The sequence below is a fragment of the Choristoneura fumiferana genome, chromosome 24 (assembly GCF_025370935.1).
Source record: "Choristoneura fumiferana chromosome 24, NRCan_CFum_1, whole genome shotgun sequence".
Classification (NCBI taxonomy): domain Eukaryota; kingdom Metazoa; phylum Arthropoda; class Insecta; order Lepidoptera; family Tortricidae; genus Choristoneura; species Choristoneura fumiferana.
The window spans coordinates 3,236,028-3,257,654 of record NC_133495.1 but is presented as its reverse complement, the minus strand read 5'-3'; the positions used below and the strand labels follow the sequence as shown (position 1 = coordinate 3,257,654).

General features: G+C 39.6%; 2 protein-coding genes and 1 pseudogene across 6 annotated transcripts in view; all 3 read left to right on the top strand.

Annotated features, from left to right (window-relative positions):
* LOC141441676 (uncharacterized) overlaps positions 1-18,965 on the top strand; it is a 28,079-nt gene extending 9,114 nt beyond the window's left edge. For all 5 annotated transcript variants that reach the window (XM_074106473.1, XM_074106477.1, XM_074106475.1 and 2 more), the window contains 11 exons: positions 1,192-1,380; positions 5,574-5,654; positions 6,396-6,511; positions 6,712-6,834; positions 11,610-11,793; positions 12,849-12,969; positions 14,336-14,498; positions 14,575-14,705; positions 16,461-16,571; positions 18,152-18,289; positions 18,657-18,965. In XM_074106473.1, the coding sequence (XP_073962574.1) occupies positions 1,192-1,380; positions 5,574-5,654; positions 6,396-6,511; positions 6,712-6,834; positions 11,610-11,793; positions 12,849-12,969; positions 14,336-14,498; positions 14,575-14,705; positions 16,461-16,571; positions 18,152-18,289; positions 18,657-18,965 (1,666 nt within the window). The remainder of the gene's footprint in view (positions 1-1,191; positions 1,381-5,573; positions 5,655-6,395; positions 6,512-6,711; positions 6,835-11,609; positions 11,794-12,848; positions 12,970-14,335; positions 14,499-14,574; positions 14,706-16,460; positions 16,572-18,151; positions 18,290-18,656) is intronic.
* LOC141441484 (retinol dehydrogenase 11 pseudogene) lies at positions 8,825-10,524 on the top strand (annotated as a pseudogene).
* Positions 18,966-19,311: 346 nt separating the features above from the next.
* Positions 19,312-21,338, top strand: LOC141441654 (death-associated protein 1). The gene is made up of 2 exons (XM_074106452.1): positions 19,312-19,556; positions 20,960-21,338. The coding sequence occupies exons 1-2, from the start codon at positions 19,505-19,507 to the stop codon at positions 21,211-21,213; spliced, it is 306 nt and encodes a 101-aa protein (XP_073962553.1). The 5' UTR covers positions 19,312-19,504; the 3' UTR covers positions 21,214-21,338.
* The last annotated feature ends 289 nt before the right edge of the window (positions 21,339-21,627 follow it).

Sequence of the window (21,627 nt, the reverse complement as noted above, 5' to 3'; positions counted from 1 at the left end):
TAAGAATTAAAATGGCTTATTTTATGCGTATGGATGCAAGAAAGCGTCTTTGCGGGCTGTGAGTCGTTGCCTCGAGAGTCTTTAGGGTTAGAGTCTTTAAGCCTCGAAATGAGCGTGTTTCACAACACTACACGAAATACAATTCTGCGTCCCAACTCCCAACCCAACGCATCACAGTCGCATCAGATCATGGTAAAAAACGAACAGCTTCATACACATCATCTCTATCATTTTTATTGAATGGTGTGTGTACCCTTATGTCCGCCATTGATCCGCATGGGAACTACACATAGACCAGTTTCATATGTCCTACTAAATAAAACGTTTTTATTTTTTAACCGACATAAAAAAAACAGGAGGCCTAACGCACAATTTTTTACAGAGTAGTCCGATTTTGATAATTCTTTTTTATTGGAAAACGTTTTTTTTATTATGCGACTGGATGGCAAACGAGCAAGTGGGTCTCCTGATGGTAAGAGATCACCACCGCCCATAAACATCTGCAACACCAGGGGTATTGCAGATGCGTTGCCAACCTAGAGGCCTAAGAAAACGTATACTCCGAAGGTGGTCCCATATAAATTTGGAAAAAAATCCAGCAGGGTAGGAATACAGGAATGATTGATTGTTCAGTCACTGATTTTAATGTATGACCACGCATAACTTCTTACAGTGTAGTGCGATTTTGATAATTCTTTTTTTATTGGATAGGGTATACCTCAAAGTTGGTACCTAATAAATTTGGAAAAAAGTATAAAATAAAAACTTTTAAACAAAAAAAAAATAATAAACCTTTTTTATTTAACCTAAATCTAGGTAGGTATCTAGCCTAATAGTTTTTCAGTTTTTTCGGCGGTTATTTTTTTTTGTTAAAAAGTTTTTATGATATAATCAAAGGGTACATATAAAATGTTTTTTTAAAGTTGACGTTTTTCTTCCTTTAAACATACATGCCATTTATAAGTATTACATTGAAATGTTTAATATATACTCACAATATTTGACCCACTCTACAAAATTACTTATGACTGACTGCATACATTTGAGGGCCAAAATTTTTGCCGCTTAGTGGGTATATATATAACAATAAAATAATAACTGGGCGACATTATAAGTAGCAAAGTTTCCGAAGCGATGCATTTTTACGATTTTCCAAGCTTTACCCACCCAACAGTTGGTTTCTTTTATCAGGAGTCGCGAGTCCCGGCGGCGCATCAACCACCCTCCGGCCGCGCAGTACAGCGCGCTGGGCGAGCGTGTGCGCGTGAGCACGCCGGCCGCGCTGCAGTGCGCGCTGTTCTGCGGCGGCGCGCGCTGCCCGTACGAGCGGCCCGGGGCCGGGGCCCTCGCGCAGGCCATACAGGGCCTGTACTCCGACTGGTGAGACCACACCACTAATGATGATTTTCCACCGGCGAGGCGAGACGAGACGAGAATTGAAATTTGTATGCATTCTCGCGCGCCCGCCGCGTGCCGCCGGGCTGCCACGGGCGCCGCCATACAAATTTCAATTCCTGTCACGCCTCGTCTCGTCTCGCTTCGCCGGTGGAAAGTCACCTTAAGTGTTTTTTAAGTTCTGCGACCGCGCGCGCTGCCCGTACAAGCGGCCCCGGGCCCTCGCGCAGGCCATACAGGGGCTTTACTCCGACTGGTGAGACCACAGACAGCACTACAACGTGTGGACTCTTAGCTTATCTTCTGCTTGGCATGCGGCAAGCCTCACAGGCCAGGCCCGTGTGGGGCTCGCGAAGGCTGGGGCCCCGTTGGCAAGCGCTATCTTGACGATGTGGTGTGGCCAGTCTGAAGATATAAGGCCAAGTGCACTGACTATCGATCGGCGTTTGCACGCTAAATACGCTAATGGGCGATTGCTATAGATCGTTCAAAAAATGACGTCTGCAGCAATGACGTGTCATGTCAAAGCGTCAGAAGAGAGAGACAGTCATTGCAGGCACTGGCGCATGGACACTGCCTAAATCAAACCGCAATTGTCTCACTCTCTGAGTTGCCTAACGAAAATATATTAACCCCACGCCACTTACAGTATACCTACTGTCACTTGCATGCCAAATATCTGACACGTCCTACCGACCCCAGAAATAAAGTTGTACCTATCAGATATTTTTATGCACGCTTTGTTGTGTCAGATATTGGTACTGGTGACTGTGTAGGTAGCTAGGTACACACACTCTGGGAGTCCTAGAGGGGACATCTACTTTCTGCTACTTATGGAGCTTTGTTCAGGAAATAAACAAGCATACGCCGTGCGTGCGTGCAGCGCCTTGCATGTAGGTTTTACAATTAGATAAGGACCCTATTTGTTTATGTGTAGCTTCATAGCTTCATTGACCTACTTTTGCTTCGTGACAGCATAAGGAGTCCATTTATAATTTACCACCTAGGTTGGCAGGGGTCACTTAACATGTTCGAATATTGTTTTAGCAAGTTCAACAAAAAAGCAACTAGTTTTTATTGTGCTACTGCATAACTGCAAGGCAAGACTGCTTCGCCTGTGCGACACGTAATAATGTGTCAGATTTTTTTTATTTCCCCATCCTTAGGCTTCTGGTTAGGTACAGTCAAGTGCAAAGATATCAACACGGCCAAAGTTACAAAAATATGTATACACGTCCTCGTCAGTCTGTCTGTAAGTTCGTCCGTCTGGCTGTCTGTCTCAGACTATTAATATACCTACGAGCCTATATAGTTCATTAACATAACCATAACTATAGCGAGCACACCAACCGTTCCCATTTACATCATTCGTTTTTTTTGGGTACGGTTGTGTTGTGTTTATTCAACGAGAATATTAAATACACAATCATCCACTCATTCTTGTTACTTTACAATGGCAAGGTCAAAAGGAAGGGTAGGAGTTAAGCAGGTTTCGTTGTACACTAACAAGCCTAACATAGCTAGCAGTTTTTGGGTGTATAATATAATAACATTATACTTATGTTCACCCATCCTAGGAATCGAATCTCAAATTGAGTAAATTATAAATGGCTGTATTTTTTCAATCAATTCGGTTGTATTTTTTTTTATGTTTGTTACCTCAGAACTCCGTCATTTATGAACCGATTAGATTTTTTTTTGCGTTCATCTAGGAATGCTTTCAATTAGGTCCCATAAGCACTTAATCAGGATCCGATGATTGGATCCTAAGGAAATCGAGGAAACTCTTCAAATGTTGTAGGAACACCTATGGTAATTTTGATATATTTAGTAGTAACTCGTGCATTTGCTTTTGAAAATTATCATTTGGTGAAGTGGAACTGATGATGAAGACCACAGTTGACCATCGGAGTTACTACTCAATAACAAGTATTTCACGGGTTGAATTTCAATTACTTTAACACAGTTGCTAAGCAATTTATGCTCCTCGTAATCCATATGGTGAAATGGAATGGGTGGTTGGTTGGTGGTGGTGGTGGGTGGAAGCACCAGGACTCCTCAATAATAAGTCTCTGCATCGGAAAAAGCAATCTATTGTAAAAGGTGACGAGCAGTTGACATTAAACTATAGTATCTTAGAATGTTTACACTAAAAAGCATGAAAAAAAAATATAACAAAAAATTTAACCGACTACAAAAAACCATGAAAATAATTTTCTACCAGTCTGAAGTCGGTGCCTCAGCACGAGCCAGCAGGAGTGATTGAAGCGCAATATGTAGAGCAGTGCGTAGGTGAGGTAGGCGACTACGAGTATATTATGTAGGTCCACTCCTGCTGGCTCGTGCTGAGGCACCGACTTCAGACTGGTAGAAAATTATTTTCATGGTTTTTTGTAGTCGGTTCAATTTATTTTTTTGTTATAAAAATTTTAAACCAATTTTTTGTAACTTGACAACCCTGACCGCGACTAAATCGTGACAGTTGGCCCTAATTAAAATAAATCGGTCAAGTGCGAGTTGTTTGTTTAAATATGTTTATGTGTGGTGTATGCATCACACGACTTCTAGATTGACTATATATAACATAACCGCCACGAAACATGTATTTAGTGCTAAATGTAGTGTATAGGTATTTTGTATTTTTTTTTTACAATAAATCCTGCGAAAATTTTGCCCACTTCAAGAAATCGGATTGACTCAGTTTGAATAGATACAAGTAAGTAAGTATTACAGTCGGCAAAAGGCTGGTATAAAATGTTTTTTTACGAAACTTTATTTTTCTTCATAAATAAATTTGGCGTTGTCCGTAATATGTGCTCAGAGTACTATTTAAGCGACTATGTAGTATTTTGTTTCCATTTTATGCCGTACCCTATTTACTTAGCGTCATATTCCACCCATAGATCCTCGTTCCTTAAATGCGAAAAACAAGTCTGCTACTTAACAAGTAAGTACCTACGAGATTTGTTCGAGGAAAATGTTCTACAGCTGACCAACCTTTACTAACAACCTTTACATTGTTAAACGCTACCCCATACCCCAAGCAAATCCTCGGAGCCTTGAAAAATAAAAAAGGCCGCAATAATTTATTTAGCGTGACTTCCGCCCCACTTATTATGTTAATGTCCAGCAAAGTAATGTCAAGTACTAGTACATTACAGACTAACGCCGCGATGCCGTGTGGAGGCAATGCAGGCATTTTAAATTTTCTATTCTCTTTAATAAGGTTCTGTTGCAGTCACTCGAACAGTCAGGCCGAAAAAATTGCTAATCGAATTTCACTCAATCTCATGAGAGGGAAATATCGTGTTTAGGGTTCCGTAGCCAAAATGCCAAAAGCGAAACCCTTGTAACCCTTAATTTCGCCATGTCTGTCTGTCTGTCTATCTCTCGGTCCGTCCGCGGCTTTGCTCAGAGACTATCAGTGCTAAATAGAAAGCTTTAATTTTGCACGGATATATGTAGCAACCATAAAAACAAAATGGAACAAAAAAATAAAATAAAATAAATTGGTGTACCTCCCCTAGTCGTAGAGTGAGGGTGTTTTTTTCTCATCCAACCCTACGATGTGGGTATCCTTGGATAGGTCTTTTAAATCATCATGAAGACATATGATCTGTGTGGTTAAAGTGACATCGATTTCTAAGGTGATCATGATGGTCGAAATAATTACAAGCAAAACTATGACGGTTAAGTTTAATTTGCTTAATAAATATCAGCCTGCTAAATATTCATTACTAATCGAGCTCAACCCTAATTTTGCATGTGTGTCCTAAATGTAATCTATCTTGGGCGTGTCTGACACGCTCTTCGCTGGTTTTTTATGATCAGCTGGAAAACGTCCACTGTTGAACGAAGGCCTCCTCCTTACAAGGTTGCCTGCAACCATCCTGCAACTCTCGGCGATGTTGTCAGTTCACCTAGTGGGGGTCTGCCAACGCTTCGCCTGGTGGTTGGCACTCGAAAACCTTTCTCCCCTAATGGTTATCCGTTCTTCGACTTTCTAAGTTGGTTAGATATTAGTGTAAGGTAGAAAAAACAAGCAGTCCCATTTTAGTTTAGCTATATTTACAGAAACATCTCCGACAGTTTTGGAATGCAATACTTAAAAATACTTAGATCCCTAAAATCCATCACAAGGTGACGATGTATAAAATGCAACTATAAAGTTTGTGTAGGATCACGGACGACATTCTGGCGATGGCGCGGCCCAGCACGGGGGGCATTGCCGCCCGAAATATCATACAGCAGTTCCACAGGTAACCATTGTTTTAAAGTTATTGCCTTTCGTATAATGGTTTGCTTTTAGGATCATGGCACACGACTAAACTATGCGTTCTATATAGCCTCATATTACGCGTACCTACTTTTTAGAGAACAAAATGTGGGCACTTGTCTGGTATGTCTGACGCAGAGATAGCGCTAAGCGTAAGTACAGTCGAATCATTTGATTCCTAACCCACCGTAGAACGTTGTCACAGTATGTGTCATAACGAATTCTCTTGTCAAGCAATGCGATGTCACTATGACCTTTTCTACAAAAAGTTTCCACAGTGGGTCACGATTCATCAGTTGGTTCGATAGTAGATTGTAACATGAGGCAGCCCCTTTCTTTTGCCCTAAATTCCACTGCAGGGCTAGTAACGAAACTCGAAACTCGAAGTTTGTGTCCTGCGGTCCCTCTGACACTTATACTATTTAATACGAGAGCGAGAGAGACGGTACTGCTGACACTGCTGAGAGCCCTGCTGACTGTAAGGGAAATCGAACGTGAAACGTACACGAACGAGCAAAAACAACTCTCTTGCTAAACTATGCACTCTAATATTTCCGAACAAAGAGTTTTCAAAAACACTCCAGATGTTCCCGGGTCATTATTCGAGCTTTTTCATTTATTTGTTATTTGCGTGTGCACGTTTTTGTTGACATGGTAGAGATTATTAGAGTTTCCAGGTTATCTAGTAGAAGTATGTATCCAAAATATACCTTAATGTTGCTAGCTGGGGCATCCGCACAGTGATCAACCTGCAAACCCCGGGCGAGCACTCCAGCTGCGGCCCGCCTCTCACCGGTTCGGGGTTCACATACGACCCGAACATATTCATGGCTAACGATAGTAAGTATTATTAAAGAAGAAACTTGCAGTTTTTAATAAAATAAGTAATCATATTCTTGCGTTCTCTTGCTTTTCGCGGTGAATCGAAACGGCAAACTGCCACCCTATCACCCTAAGCTCTAGGGGTGTACCTACAGTTGACGATTTCAAAACTGTATTTAGGCCACGAACTGAACAATTTCACTCTGTAATTTTTGCAGTATACTACTACAACTTCGCATGGGCGGACTATGGGGAAGCCAGCCTCAGCGGGCTTCTGGACATGGCTAAGGTGTTGTCCTTCGCACTTCAAGAAGGCAGGGTGGCCGTACATTGCCACGCAGGTACGATGGTGTATTTACAACTTGTTTTTAAATACCCGCGGGTTCGCTGACGTTTGCATTAGAACTGGCATTGGAATTGAAATGTATGAATTGTGCAAAATTTACTTCCATTGTGTTATTCCCAAGGTCGAGTTATACACCTAACAAATTTAATTAAGACGCGTCAAGTCGTTTTTAGAAGAGTAACGAACACACATACACACACTTTCGCATTTATGATTTCCAATACCATCTGTAGTAGCAAAGATAACCACACATAGACCGACCGGAAATATCGGATCTATTCATAAAAAAAAACTAAGCAGAAGTATTCGAGAGTGTTTACTAGGAACTTTTATCATAAATGCCTATGTAAGTAATAAAATTTATTGACAATATTTGGTTGTTGCACGCCCATTAGTTTTGAAGTGCTAGACAAATTCAATTAGTAGAACAAACAGAACTGGAACGTTGAATAACAACGGAGTCGACCTTTTGAAGGTGAATGTGAACTCATTGAATTATTGAAGCTTTTCCTGCATTAATTACACGCATGTACAGTAGACGACAGAAGACGAACTTAATAATAAAATAAAAATATTTGACCCACGAAAATACACACCTCACCTCGCCTCGGTGTCGTGAACGCACTCAGCTTTGAAAAAGGTCTTCCAAAAACGTCGTTCCTCCTGACTTATAATTGTGACATATTTTGAAAAATTGTTTTTCTAATTTTTCAAATATGTCCCACTAGATTAGAGTTCAATCAATATTTTATCATAGGTATTAGGTACAAATCTAAAAATAAAAAACTTAAAAACATTTATCTGTTAAAGGTGGTTAAAGAAAATACATACTATTATAAGATGAAATAGACTTTCATCTTTTTTAAAGCACTTTAATTACCTTCATCTGTAACTATGTAGGTATCTATATATCCATGAATGTAACGAAATCTTTGAACTTGATTTTCACCCACTACCTCTTAAGTGTTTTGTAAATGTCCTTCCCAGGGTGTGGCTCAATCAACTATTTTGCCGACACTTTGGGCGTCTCCTGCGTTACCAAAAAATCGTACTTCCAACAAGATATTTCACATCGAAAATACAAACTGAGACATGGATGCACAGAAAAACCAGAAAAAGAGACCAGCACTGGGAATCGAACACAGGTCCTCAGCAATCCATGCTGCGTGCTATAACCCCTACACCACTGCTGGACAGGAATCAAGACACGAATTTTTCCTATGCATACATGTATGTAGATATGTATATCTCAGGTTGCTTATTTCTACTATGCTACTTAGCAGCAGCACTAGCGACATCTATGTTTCATGTGATACAAAACAATCATAATTTGATTGCTTGGTAGCGACATCTCTTGTCTGGGTGAGCGGTTAGTTCCGAAAGAATGTGACGTCTCTCGACGAAACATAGATGTCGCTAGTGCTGCTGCTTAAGTAGCATAGTAGAAATAAGCAACCTGAGATATGTATGCATAGGAAAAATTCGTGTCTTGATTCCTGTCCAGCAGTGGTGTAGGGGTTGAGGACCTGGGTTCGATTCCCAGTGCTGGTCTCTTATTCTGGTTTTTCTGTGCATCCATGTCTCAGTTTGTATTTTCGATATGGTTTCACGGGATACCCGTATAAGTAACAAATTTGGGGTTGAAATAAAAAATACAAAAAGACTCCAAAAAACAATCATAAGATATTTCACGTTTAATAGGTTGAACTTACGTAGGATGGCATGTATTAATTTACAGAAAAAACATGTTTACTTACAAAAATCTGCAATTTTGTAAAATGTCGCGGACAGATTAGTGTCGGTATAAAGTTGATTGGCCCTTGTATGTTACCTATACGTAGGTAGGTCTGTAGTCTAGATCTGTCATATTTACAAAACAAAAGTTGATAAAACAAACATAAACTCTGATTGTAATAACTAGGGGTTACGCTAATGTCACTGTACCTAATAATGATAACACAGTCGACACTACCGACTGTACTCCCAAACATGATACTTCCTTCATTATCCTCATTCTTGTTGACGCGTAAACATGTTTTTCTACCTTATCATATTGTTCTTATTAAAGTTTTTTGTCTTTTTAATCCTTCTGTTATTGGTTTTTGCGGTCGGCTTGAGATTGTGGATAGAGCCAGTCAAGGGAATCTGCACATGCAAGACGAAGTTGCACGGGAAAGTCGCACTTATCACTGGAGGGAATACTGGAATAGGATTAGAGACAGCTAAGGACTTGGCCAGAAGAGGCGCAAGGGTCATAATCGCGAGCAGAGATAATAAAAAATCAGAAGCTGCTGTAACCGATATTATACAGCTAACAGGAAACAGTGACGTCGAATACAGACATCTAGATTTATCAAAATTTAATAGTATCCGGAAATTCTGTGATGAGTTCAACGCAACTGTGGATCATTTAGATATATTGGTGAACAACGCTGGGTGTGGGGGCATCAGGTCCCGCGTAACCGCAGACGGCATCGAACCAGTGATGCAAATAAATTATTTAGGACCATTCCTTTTAACTAACTTGTTGCTCAAGAAAGTGACGGAATCGAAACCTAGTCGTATCGTCATTGTGTCTTCATACGCTATCCATTTACGCGCGAATAAATTCAATCCAAACGATGTTGCTAATCTTGAAACAAAAGGAGATTGGGCTAAATATTGCAATACGAAACTGTGCAACGTTCTTTGGGCAAAGGCTTTAAGCAAGAAACTTCCGCAAGGCGTCACCGTCAACTCACTTCATCCTGGTATAATTAAGACTGACATCTTCAATAAAATACCTAACCCTTATCGATCAATATTGCTTGCTATTATCCAAATGCTCTTCAAGACTCCTAAAGAAGGAGCCCAGACGACGATACATCTGTGTGTGGCGCCAGAACTGGAAAATACGAGTGGGAAGTTTTACTTGGACTGTAAACCTGGTGCTTTGCCGCAGGAGGCGAATGACGAGGATTTGGTGGAAAAAGTTTGGAAGGAGAGCGTGCGGTTGACTGGGAGTTCAATATAATGATTGGTTCATGGTAGATTAATCTGGAAGGCGTTCTGTAAGGTTCACGAGACGAACAAGACCAGAAGAAAACTATAAAATAATGAGGGTTGCAAGGGTTTCGAGCTTTGGGATATTCGGAATGGGAAATCAGGGGTGAGGATGGATTCTTAGATTAATAGGGTAATCTTGAGAAGGATGGGTGACTACGAAAGTAAAAGTATGTCTGTAATTTAGCTTTAAATAGAGAAAATATTTTTGTAAATTGACACTGATGAGTGATTATTAGAGAGTAAAGGTTAGTCGTAAATACATAACAGTGAGACACCAATGTAGGAAAATAAGTACGTACGAAAGATCACAAAAGGTCGCTTCCAGTGCCTACAGAATTAATTTTATTAACACAATCAGTTAGGTAAGTTACATAACCAAATCGTCTACGGAAACAGGTGCAAAGTGCAAACAACATACTTATTTTTGTTTTTTTTTTAAGATTTACGACTTTCTTCTTCCCTTTTGGCCAAAAACTTATCTGGAAACCGCTTTATTGTTAAGTCAGACATTCAGTCAACTTTTCTTCGTTGATGGCGGTGCCACTGTCAGTAGGTAGCGTACATTTAGGTGTACAAAAAATTTGCTAATGAATAAATAAATAGGTACATGTTGGATGATCAAATAAATGATTTAAGGGCATTTTTTTGTTTCATTTCCATTATCCATCGGTCATTACCTGCATTCAAATGAGGACGGTTATTTATAATTTGAATAACGATAAAAACTGTTCGGCTGTTTTGTTTTGATTTATCTATTATAATCTGCTGATTTACCTCTTTAAATAATTTTATCCCATATTATCTAATGATTACACTTGTTTACTTACATTAGGTTATCTTTTTAACCTAACTTTGAAGCTTTATTATTATTTAATTCGAAAATTGGGATGTGATTGACAGAGCTCTAGTTCACAAATTTCCTACCTAATACTCGTGGTTGTGACGCATCATTGCGCTTCTACACTAAGTTACTCTAACCTAATCTAACCCAATTTACTCTGCTCTAGTTAGGGGACAGCAGGAGAGAAGAAGCGTATCGAATTCCAAATGTAACATCGGGTAACTGAAAAATGTTTTTTTTTTCGGACGGACTGTTGCTGTTAGCCTCAAACGGCTTTTACAGCTTACCGGAGAGAGGGCGAGCAACCAGATGGGCTGCTCAGCAAGACCAAACATTGCACACAAATGACGGTGCTGGGAAGCGTTTAACCCTGTTAAAAAACTAAGTAACATCCCATGTGGCAGCGCTAGGCAACCCCGAGGCCCGCGGGCCAATATTCTCTATAGGCTTATAGTTCCGCCATGTCTATCTGTCTGTCTGTCTGTCCGTCCGCGGTTTTGCTCAGGGACCATTAATACTAGAAAGCTGTAATTTTGCACGAATATATTATGTAGACTATGACGACAAAATGGTACAATAAAAACATTTTAAAAGACTCCCCATAGACGTAACGTAGGGTGTTTTTTTTCTCATCCAACCAATAGATAGGAACCCTATTTCGGGCATGTCCGACACGCTCTTGACACGACCTTTAATATCTTTTTCCATATTTTTTCCCCTTTGTAACATCTTTGTAAGTTTTGTAACTGTGTTGTAGTTTGCAAACAAACATTTCTGATTTCTGAATCTTCTACTTACCATGTCAACAAAAATGCCCACGGAAATCATCATCATCAAACTACGCTCGAATAATGACCCTTTTCTCTTCGTGGCTATTCCCCCAGGTCTCGGGCGCACGGGCGTGCTGATCGCGTGCTACCTGGTGTACGCGCTGCGCGTGCGCGCCAACGACGCCATCCGGCTCGTGCGCCGGCGCCGGCCGCGCTCCGTCCAGACTTCGGGACAGATCCTGTGCGTGCAGCAGTTCGAACACTACCTGCTGCCGCAGACCGTCGTCTTCAGCTCCAAGTACTTATCGTCAATGCAGTGTCATTGCAGTGACAATGCCACGTAACCAATAATGGCTAACGCCGAACCAACAATGTCTAATGCCGCCTTCGATCATCAATACGTACCATCGAAGAATGCCGCGCGCGCAACCAACAATAGCGCCGCGTAACCAACAATGGCTAATGCCGTACCTACTTGACTGTATTTATATTTCAAAATGTGATCCCCGTCCCAAATTTTGGATATTTCTGACTGCGACCCCATCCTCAAAACCTTCGGTATTTCTGTCTGACACACTACCTGCTGCCGCAGACCGTCGTCTTCAGCTCCAAGTACTTATCGTCAATGCAGTGTCATTGCAGTGACAATGCCACGTAACCAATAATGGCTAACGCCGAACCAACAATGGTTAATGCCGCGCAACCAACAATAGCGCCGCGTAACCAACAATGGCTAATGCGCGTAACCAATAAGTAATGACTAATCCGTACCTATTTGACTGTATTTATATTTCAAAATGTATCCCGTCCCAAATTTGGATATTTCTGACTGCGACCCTATCTTTAACACCTTCGTATTTCTGTCTGACACACTACCTGCTGCCCCAGACCCGTCTTCAGCTCCAAGTACTTATCGTCAATGAAGTGTCATTGCAGTCACAATGCCACGTAACCAATAATGGCTAACGCCGAACCAACAATGTCTAATGCCGCGCAACCAACAATGGCTAATGCCGCGCAACCAACAATAGCGCCGCGTAACCAACAATGGCTAATGCGCGTAACCAATAATGACTAATGCCGTACCTACTTGACTGTATTTCTATTTCAAAATGTGATCCCCGTCCCAAATTTTGGATATTTCTGACTGCGACCCCATCCTCAAAACCTTCGGTATTTCTGTCTGTCACCCCTCCTCCAATATCGTCACAGAGATAGTTTATAGGCCATAGTGACATAGGCTACTTTTTATCCCGGAAAAATGCACAGTTCCCGAGGGAACAGCGCGCGATAACCGAATTCCACGCGGGCGAAGCCGCGGGCAAAAGCTGGTAATGACAATAATTTCTTCAGGGACACTCTGCAGCTGACCAAGGATAAGAAGACGGCAGAGTTCACGATACGCCAGTACCTCTACCGACAACGAGCGACGCTGCACGGACTTGACGAGAGAGCTTTCAAGGAACTGCCTAAGGTGTACTTTATTGTCATTACCATCATTATATCAGCCGTAGGAAGTGTACAGTTAGACATAAGCCCTCCACCATGTGTATTTTATACTTCTTATAATAGTACATTGTGTCTTAAGGGCGGTAAATAAGGAATTACGAACGAGAGTCTATTAGAAGCCCGAAGTCGAAGACTGAGGGCTTTAATGAGTCGGTGTTCGTAATTCTAGTACCGCCCGTGCGACATACAATGTTTTTTATCACATTTGCGAGTAAAATTGTATATTTGTAAAAGAACAACTAATATTCTTTCATAAATTGCCGATACCGCTGACTGCGCTCTACGAGGGGGGGGGGGGTTCGCGGTTGCCCATTGAGGGGGTCGCAGTTTCTTTAACATAATATCACCGTTATTGTGTATGATTATTTTATGTTTGTATAATGAACGTAAGATAATAAAAATAACTGTAAGTGGAGGAAATAAGGGTGTCGCCAAATATTTTTGAAACTAAAGCGGGCTGCGTCCTAAAAAAGTTTGAAAAACACTGATTTCTGAAACTGTCAAATCGAGAGTCCCGGAAAAAGAGAAGAAAGCTACTAAAATCATTGATAATTAATCCTGTGTTCTGGGTTGAAATTAAATGGTTTTTTTTATAGCACTTATAAATCTTTTTTAGTTAATAGTGTTGTTTACCCCGAGGCCAAAAAAATATTTCCCTGGACATAATGATCATTAACATTCTTTTGGTATCATATCATACGTAATGAGGGCTATCGCGTATGAATTCGCCGCTAGAGGCGCTAGTGTAGCGTGAGGTCTCCGAAATGTCAAATCTCATAGTTTTTGGGTGAGCTACGCAGGTTTATTTATAATTAGAATAATTTTGTGAATATTTTGCAATATCCGAAATTAATTCTGGCAAATATGCGTTCCAGGACAATTAATGTCTGTGTTTTGAGACAGTTTTGTCTTTCGGAAACCTTTGTCCTCCCTTTTTTCCGAACAAAACGGGGAACACTGCGGCATGCTCGATATTTTTATGGTACGGTTTTAAGGTGTATTAAATATTATTTTAATCTAAACTTTGTTTTCACGCCCGTAATAAAAGACTTTGACAGCCATACTTAAAAACCTCACGCAACAGTTTGCCATCTAGTGAGACAAAAACACGATATCCTTATATACTGAGCGGCAAAAAATCTGGCCCTCAAATGTATGCAGTAACAGGTAATTTTGTATGTAGAGTGGGCCAAATTGTATGCCGCTGAACATAGTTACTGTTATTTTAAAAACGTTTTTCGATAAAAAGATTCCTCAAGATTGTTTACCCTTTTTCTAATGCTAAAGGAAACGAAGTATACCATAATGCTGAAAGCTCAGTCTTCTACCAGATAGTGTACTGCCTGTGCGAGCGTCTTTTGAAGCTGTGTGGCTGCCAGCAGAGTGCGGGGCTGGACTTCCGCGTCAAGAACCGGCCGTTCTACAAGTCCTTTCTCTGCTACCGACTGAAGCAGGCAGCAGCGTCAACGGCGACTGCTGACGACGTTCATACAGGTCTGAATTAGTTGGTGCCCGTCTCTGTCAGTCACGCTCCCATGTAGATCTTAATGATAAGCAAACCGTCTTCCAGATCAAGTGCCAGCGTTACCAATGGTGGAGTGGCGGGACCCAGTGGAGGAGGACATCGAAAGGAACCTGGAGTCAGTCAGCAGAATCACAGGCGCCAGCAGCGGCTCTATACCAGCTTTACACGTTTATGAGGTATCTTTAGCAGAAATAGACAATACCTATATAAAATACATTTAGGTAACCACATAGAGCATAATGGTAAAAACATACAAATTATAAATGAACTAAAATAATTACCTTGCTCACCCGCAACCTTTTGATAGCTACGGTTAGGTATGCAAGAAAATGTGTTCATACAGTTCGTCCACCTCCACACTGCCACTGTTAGAACACACACAAATCACACAAACCCATCTATCACCACCGCCACACCACACTGACGCGTCTCGAACTCAACCGGAGCTCATCTTCAAGCAACAAAACCGTTCACCATGCTACTAGAAGTTAGACTCACAAATTATAATATGAGATAACGTCAACAGTGATCCGCCCAGCGGAGCTGCTACTCCGCCCAAGTAGTTTTTGAATAGGTATGGCTTTAGAGAAATTTTGTTGACCTTTCCCTAAACTTAATTGTCACTAGCTTTTGCCCGCGGCTTCGCTCGCGTTAAATTTGTGGTAACTGTGCGGGATAGATAATATGACTCTTTAGATCGATTTAAAAAAAAACTTCCACTAATAGAAAGCTTCAGTTCACTTCAGTCAGTCATGGTGCGGTTTAGGTTAGGTTAGTTATCTATAGATAAATTATTATGATACGTAATGAGATGATAGCTTTGGTTGACGTAGATATTTAATGTTTATTTTAGTTTTTAGAGCACACTTAAATTATAGCACAGAATAAGTAATAGTGTTATAGCTTGTTTTTGAAAATTGTTTTTATTATTTTATTTTATTTTCATCTTTTTAGCTATATATTCTATCTCATCGAGTCATGTGTACTTCAAAACTGAACGTAAATGTAAAATTTCGTTTCTGTGCTATCAACCCTTGAGGAGTTCCATCATGAGCAGAAGACCTTGGCTGCAGCATCAGGTGGTGTCTACGTATTATATAAACGCATTGTCATTGAAACTGAACAATCATGTAGAGTTTTTTTTGTTTGTGCCATTAACTTTTGAGGAGTTCCCTTCTACGGAGACTATCCTGGCCAGAATGAGCAGGATGTCACTGCCAAATTATTTGAATTGTTACCAGATTTACATCAGTTTGCCAAATCTATGAGGCCGTGTCCTAAAAGTACATGAGTACATGACCTCACTAAAGCTTAGAAACCTTCAAATGCGGTAAATATAGTACGGTGACTTTCGAAATATTACAATTTTAAAGAGTACCTATTTGCATTGCACCAAGCTTTTGTGTGAGTTCAACCATTTTTTGAATAAAATCGGATTGAGTTTTCAAACGTGTCAGAATATGAAGCAAATCACCCACAAAATATTTTTTACCCCTTTTAACGCCGTTAGGGAATGAGTTTCAATAAAATATGTAACAGGTCTGCCATTAATTCTGTTTAAGAATGTTTATGGGAAATTTGAAGTAGATTGGACCAAGGAATCACGTTGTCCCATAAAAATATTTGCCCCCTTTTTCACCCCCTTGAACGGGTTGAATTCGTGAAAATCCTTTCTTATTGGATGCCCACGTCATACAAAGAATACACCCTCCAAGTTTCAGGTCTCTACGATCAACGGTTTAGGCTGTGCGTTGATCCGTCAGTCAATCATTCAGAACAAATCATTTTATACTGTGAGCTTCTAAACTTACGATAGTAACATTAACATATAATATCATTGATTTTATATGTATTGATTTCAATCTGGCAGAGTATTTATTCCAGTTTAAACCACGGAAATCATGAAACAAACGTACATTATAATGTTATAGGCTTTCGTAGTGGAACATCACAGTCTTCCAGACGACCGACAGAAGTACCTGAAACAGCTGCGCATCGACATCAACCAGCGGAGAGAAGCTATCGACAAAATCGATGAGGAGGTAAGGACACAAGGGGACACTCAGGGCCAGTACAACTAACTTTTACTAAGTACAACGCCATCTAAGTACACAAACTGTACATTGATTGCACTCACACTGAGTAAAGTAGTAGTAGTTTCTTGAGGAAAATCAAATTATTCCTTGACAAGTTCGTGCGTGATACTCGATAAAAGTCTTTATGAGAATAGCAGAGAGGCAACATTATAAAATAAATAAAAATAATAAATTTAAAAAAATCAAAACCCGACTGCTTTAAAAAATACTAAAAAGAAGAAAACAAGACATGGTCTAGAACTCTGTTAAGTAAGTAGATAACTAAAACTTCAACAGTCGGGACCCATTAGATACTAAGAATTTTTGAGCAGGTCGCGATTTGAATGGGTCCCGACTGTTGAAGTTTAAGTTATCTACTTAACAGAGTTCTAGACCACGTCTTGTTTTTTAGTATTTTTTTAAACCGTCGGGTTTTGATTTTTTTAATTTATTGTTTTATTTCATACTTTTTTGATATTTCTGTGAAAACGGTAAATAAAACACATGACTTGTATATATTTTTGTAATCTGTTTTTAAATCCCTTCATTTTGATACCCTACTCGATAGATTTAAATAAAAAACATTTGGCGTCAAAAATCCGCCATTTAACATTTTTAAGAATTTCATGTACCCAGTGTCACTCGCGTCATTAAGACGAATTCAATGACGTCATTTATCAAAATCGGTTCAGCCGTTGAGTAGTTATGAGAGGACATAGGAATAGATATACATACATACATACGGGTCAAACACTTCTTCGCAGTCGGGTAAAAAGCATTTATTTCAGATAACTAAATCCATAATTTGTTAGTAGCAAGGTTGACTTTTAATACTATGTTAGTTAATCAGTTAGTTAGCTTAGCCAGTTATTTTATAGCCAGTTAAAGTGCCGCATGACGTCACGCCGGGCAAAACTTTTTTTATTTGACGAATCGAACTTTGACGTGGTTCATCTTTGTAATTTTTTGTTTGATTGACAAAAGAAAGAATACGTGTCCAATATTTAGTGATTTACGGAAAACATATAAGTTTAAATAAAATAAATATCATGGGACAATTGACACCAATTGAGCTAGTCCCCAACTAAGCAAAGCTTGTGCTATGGGTGCACGTACTTATATAGATAGATAAAAACATACTTTAAGTACAGTTTAACGTCCAAGAGCCGAGAACAAACATTCATATTATTCATACAAATATCTGCCCCAACCGGGGAACGAACCCGGCACCACAAGCAATCAGGTTCTCTAACCGCTCGGCTATTTTTTTTATTCGACTGGATGGCAAACGAGCAAGTGCGTCTCCTGATGGTAACAGATCACCACCGCCCATAAACATCTGCAACACCAGGGGTATTGCAGATGCGTTGCCAACCTAGAGGCCTAGATAAGATGGGATACCTCAAGTGCCAGTAATTTCACCGGCTGTCTTACTCTCCACGCCGAAACACAACAGTGCAAGCATTGCTGCTTCACGGCAGCAATGGTAGCAATCCGGGCGGACCTTGCACAAGGTCCTAACACCTGCAAATGTTACGTTGTTTTAGGAGGATCCAGCCGTGTTAACGGGCTTACTCTTCGAGTGGCTGGAAGGTCTCAAGCAGCCTGTGCTGGACCGAGAAGACCTGGCAGTCATCGTGGGAAGAGGACAAGATGTGGAAACGTGCGTGGCTGCACTGCAAATGGTAACGAATGGAACCTCGACCTAATTTCCAAAAATATACTTGAAATCGAAATATTATATATTTGATGAAATGCACTAAATTGTTAATCATGAAGAATAAAGTAAAATAAAAATACTACAGGTTGCAAAACTCAACCCTTACGCAGAAAAAAACCCGGCAAAAAAGAAGGGCGAAAAAGATGTAGTTGTTTGCTATTCAATACGAGATGTCGCTGAGATCGCTACACTAAAGAAACTTTTTGAGCCATTTAGCGATATTAGCGATATCTTGTGAGGAATAGTGTACAACTAAACATCAATTAGAAAATTGAAGTTTTGCACACAAAAAAAAAACAAAAATGCTAATAATTTGTTTATTTTTTTTCTAGGAAGATGTGATTCTTCTCGAATACCTGCTCCGCTTCGTGACCCGCTTACGTCCTCTAGCGGCCAACAAGAAGGTTGACATTATAAAACGTCTCATCGCTTCACTCACGCACCAAACGATCTCCATCAATGGTAGATGTCTTCCTACAAAGAGGGACTTTTCCCGACTTCGAGATGGGACTGCAAGTCAAATAATTAATTTTATGCTTCGGATGATTGTGGAGTTGCAGAAAGACATGGCAAAACCAGGCAAAGATGATTGTGATGTGGTTGTCCCACACAGACGACTTCGAATAAAGGCTTGGAAATAATGTTTGTTTTCTTTTGTAGAATTATGGTTAGAATCCGGAAAAAAAAAAACCTGAATTACTTACCTACTTGGAATGTGGGTTTTTAATAGGTCTGTGCAGAGTGAATATTACTTCTATCATCCACGCAGGTTACAAATAATTTACGTATAAACCTAGTATTTCATCCCCAGTATTTTGAAAGTATTTGCACATACGAGTTTATAATGAGATGAGACTATAAAATACTTTAAAATAAAGTTGCCATGCTGAATTAGATGAAAATTTTAAAGATTTTCAATACATTACGTTTGATTTTAATAAACACCATGAACATTTTAAATATAACAAGACATGGACATTTATTAAAATAAAAAATGAAAATTATTGCCAGCTGTAATCTGTAATGTAAAATACATTTGACGTTTCACCGCGCCCGTACTCGTTCCGTTCGTGTCATCATTAACTACTTACACGTTGACACTTTTCACGAATTTACAGTACAATCTTATCAGATTTTTAAGTTAACCGTGTGTCCTGTGGAATATTTCAAGTAATTAACAATGTCTTCTCCCGATGAGAGCACCCAACTTAAGGCAGGACACCCTCCTGCAGGTAAGCTTAGCACCTTAGAAGTTCTTTGTTTACATCGTATATATTTACAAGCAAATTTATTTTAATGCGTAAGTAATTTGTTGCGATCAAAGGATGTAGATAACCCATATGGAAAAAAACTTTAGTGTTTCAACGATTTTTAGCTTGACAAGCAAATGTTGAAAAGTTATTTTTGCGTATTGGTATGTTATGTTAGGATATCGGTAAAAATACTTTAAAATGACGTGATTTCTAGTGCGTTGTTGTATGAAAGTCTGTAAACAAAGCGTGGCGAAGGTCAACGAGTGGTCAGCGGTAACGCGATAATACTTGCTTTGCTAAGCGTAATCGACCATAACAATTTATTCTAAGTAAATAAGTAAAGAATGTTAAAGAATGTAAATTGCTATGAGAACATGGGACAAAAAACACTATAACGTTTTAGTATGTCGTAATAAAGCGTCCTTCAAATTATGGTGAAATCAATGATAAGTTGCACAACAAAGTACTTATATTATTATTTTAATAAATTTTGTATTGTTATGATATATCTATCAAAATATTTCCTAATAGTATCTATGACCTGATCCAGATCAAGTACATACTTTAGCCAGTTTTAATAAAGGAAATACTGCACTATTTATTGTTACAATGAACTAGAAAGCAATTTTCATGCAGATCCTTGCTATTTGATAACAAGCAATAAATTATATAGTTTTAATTTAAAAGTACCTGTTAGCGACACACTCGGCTGTAATTGCCCTATGTTTACGGTGTGCGCCTGCTTTAAAAACGTTGCCGTCAGCAAGTGGTTTTTGTTCTCATATGTCAGGCCAACCAAGCGCCGCTTCCCTAAATTGTTATAATCTGGATCATCTAAAAGCTGTATATCATTTCCCTAAACGCAGTAAAGAAGTGTTCAGTAAGTGTTAAACTATCTTTTATTACAACCAGTGCACCATATCCTACAGTACCTGAGTAACAGACTGAGCTATGTTTGGACGGAAAAAAAAACTGTACATACAAAACTTACACACACACACACTTACACACACACACACACACACACACACACACACACAAACATCACACCTGTATTACCAAATGGGGTAGGCAATTTAAGGTTTTAAGTTTGACAAAAACGGTACAATACTGAGTTGCTAGCATGTCGCCTATGGTATACCTTAACCTATATCCTCAGTCGCCTCTTACAACATCCACGGAAGAAATGGAGAGGTGTAATTCTAACCCAACACCACATGGGTCACACAAAACAAAACAAACAAAACTTTGTCTAAATTATTAAAGCAGTTTTTGACATTAAATATACTCATACAAGAGCTGCTCTTCTAAAGGCATTTCTCTAACCCCAGATTCCTAAAAAACCTGTTGATTATTAATCAAATTCTGCTTTCTACCCACAGTCAAGGCCGGTGGCATGAGGATCACACAGCACAAAACTGCCCACCCCAAGGATCCCAAAGAGCCAGCAAATGAGGATCTGACTGGTCTCTCTGGACCATCCCCCGTTCCGTCCAACCCTGTGTCAATCTCCGGCGCACCAAACCGAGGCAACGCTGACTTTACTCCAGTGGCTGCACAAGTAGCTCACAGTCCAAAGCCTCCAGGACATTTCAACGTTATGCCTAAGCCAAATATCCAGCAGCCAAGGAAGTAGGTTGGGTTTCATGGACATTAAATGAATAGGCATATCAACATCTCTCAGGTTTGCATTAGGTGCTATCAAAATATGTTATACTTAACTTCGAAATACTTTGAATAAAGAATAAATTAAAAACTGTTTATACATTTTTTATTATGAAAGGGAATACTATTATTTGACAATTAGTCTTTCACGAGATAAATCCATCCTCAATTAAATATGACTATATGTATGTGTTGATCAACATTTATATTGATGGATAGACGAAAGTAGAGAGCAGCCCGTAAGTTTGTCTTTGACTGAAAACATTTGTGTCAGTAAGTGGAGGTACGGCTGCTTGTGTTTTATTCTGTATTCAAAGGGCAAATATTATTGAACTCTTAAACAGCTGTTTAAACAACACCGTTTCAGTACACCGTTAACTATGTA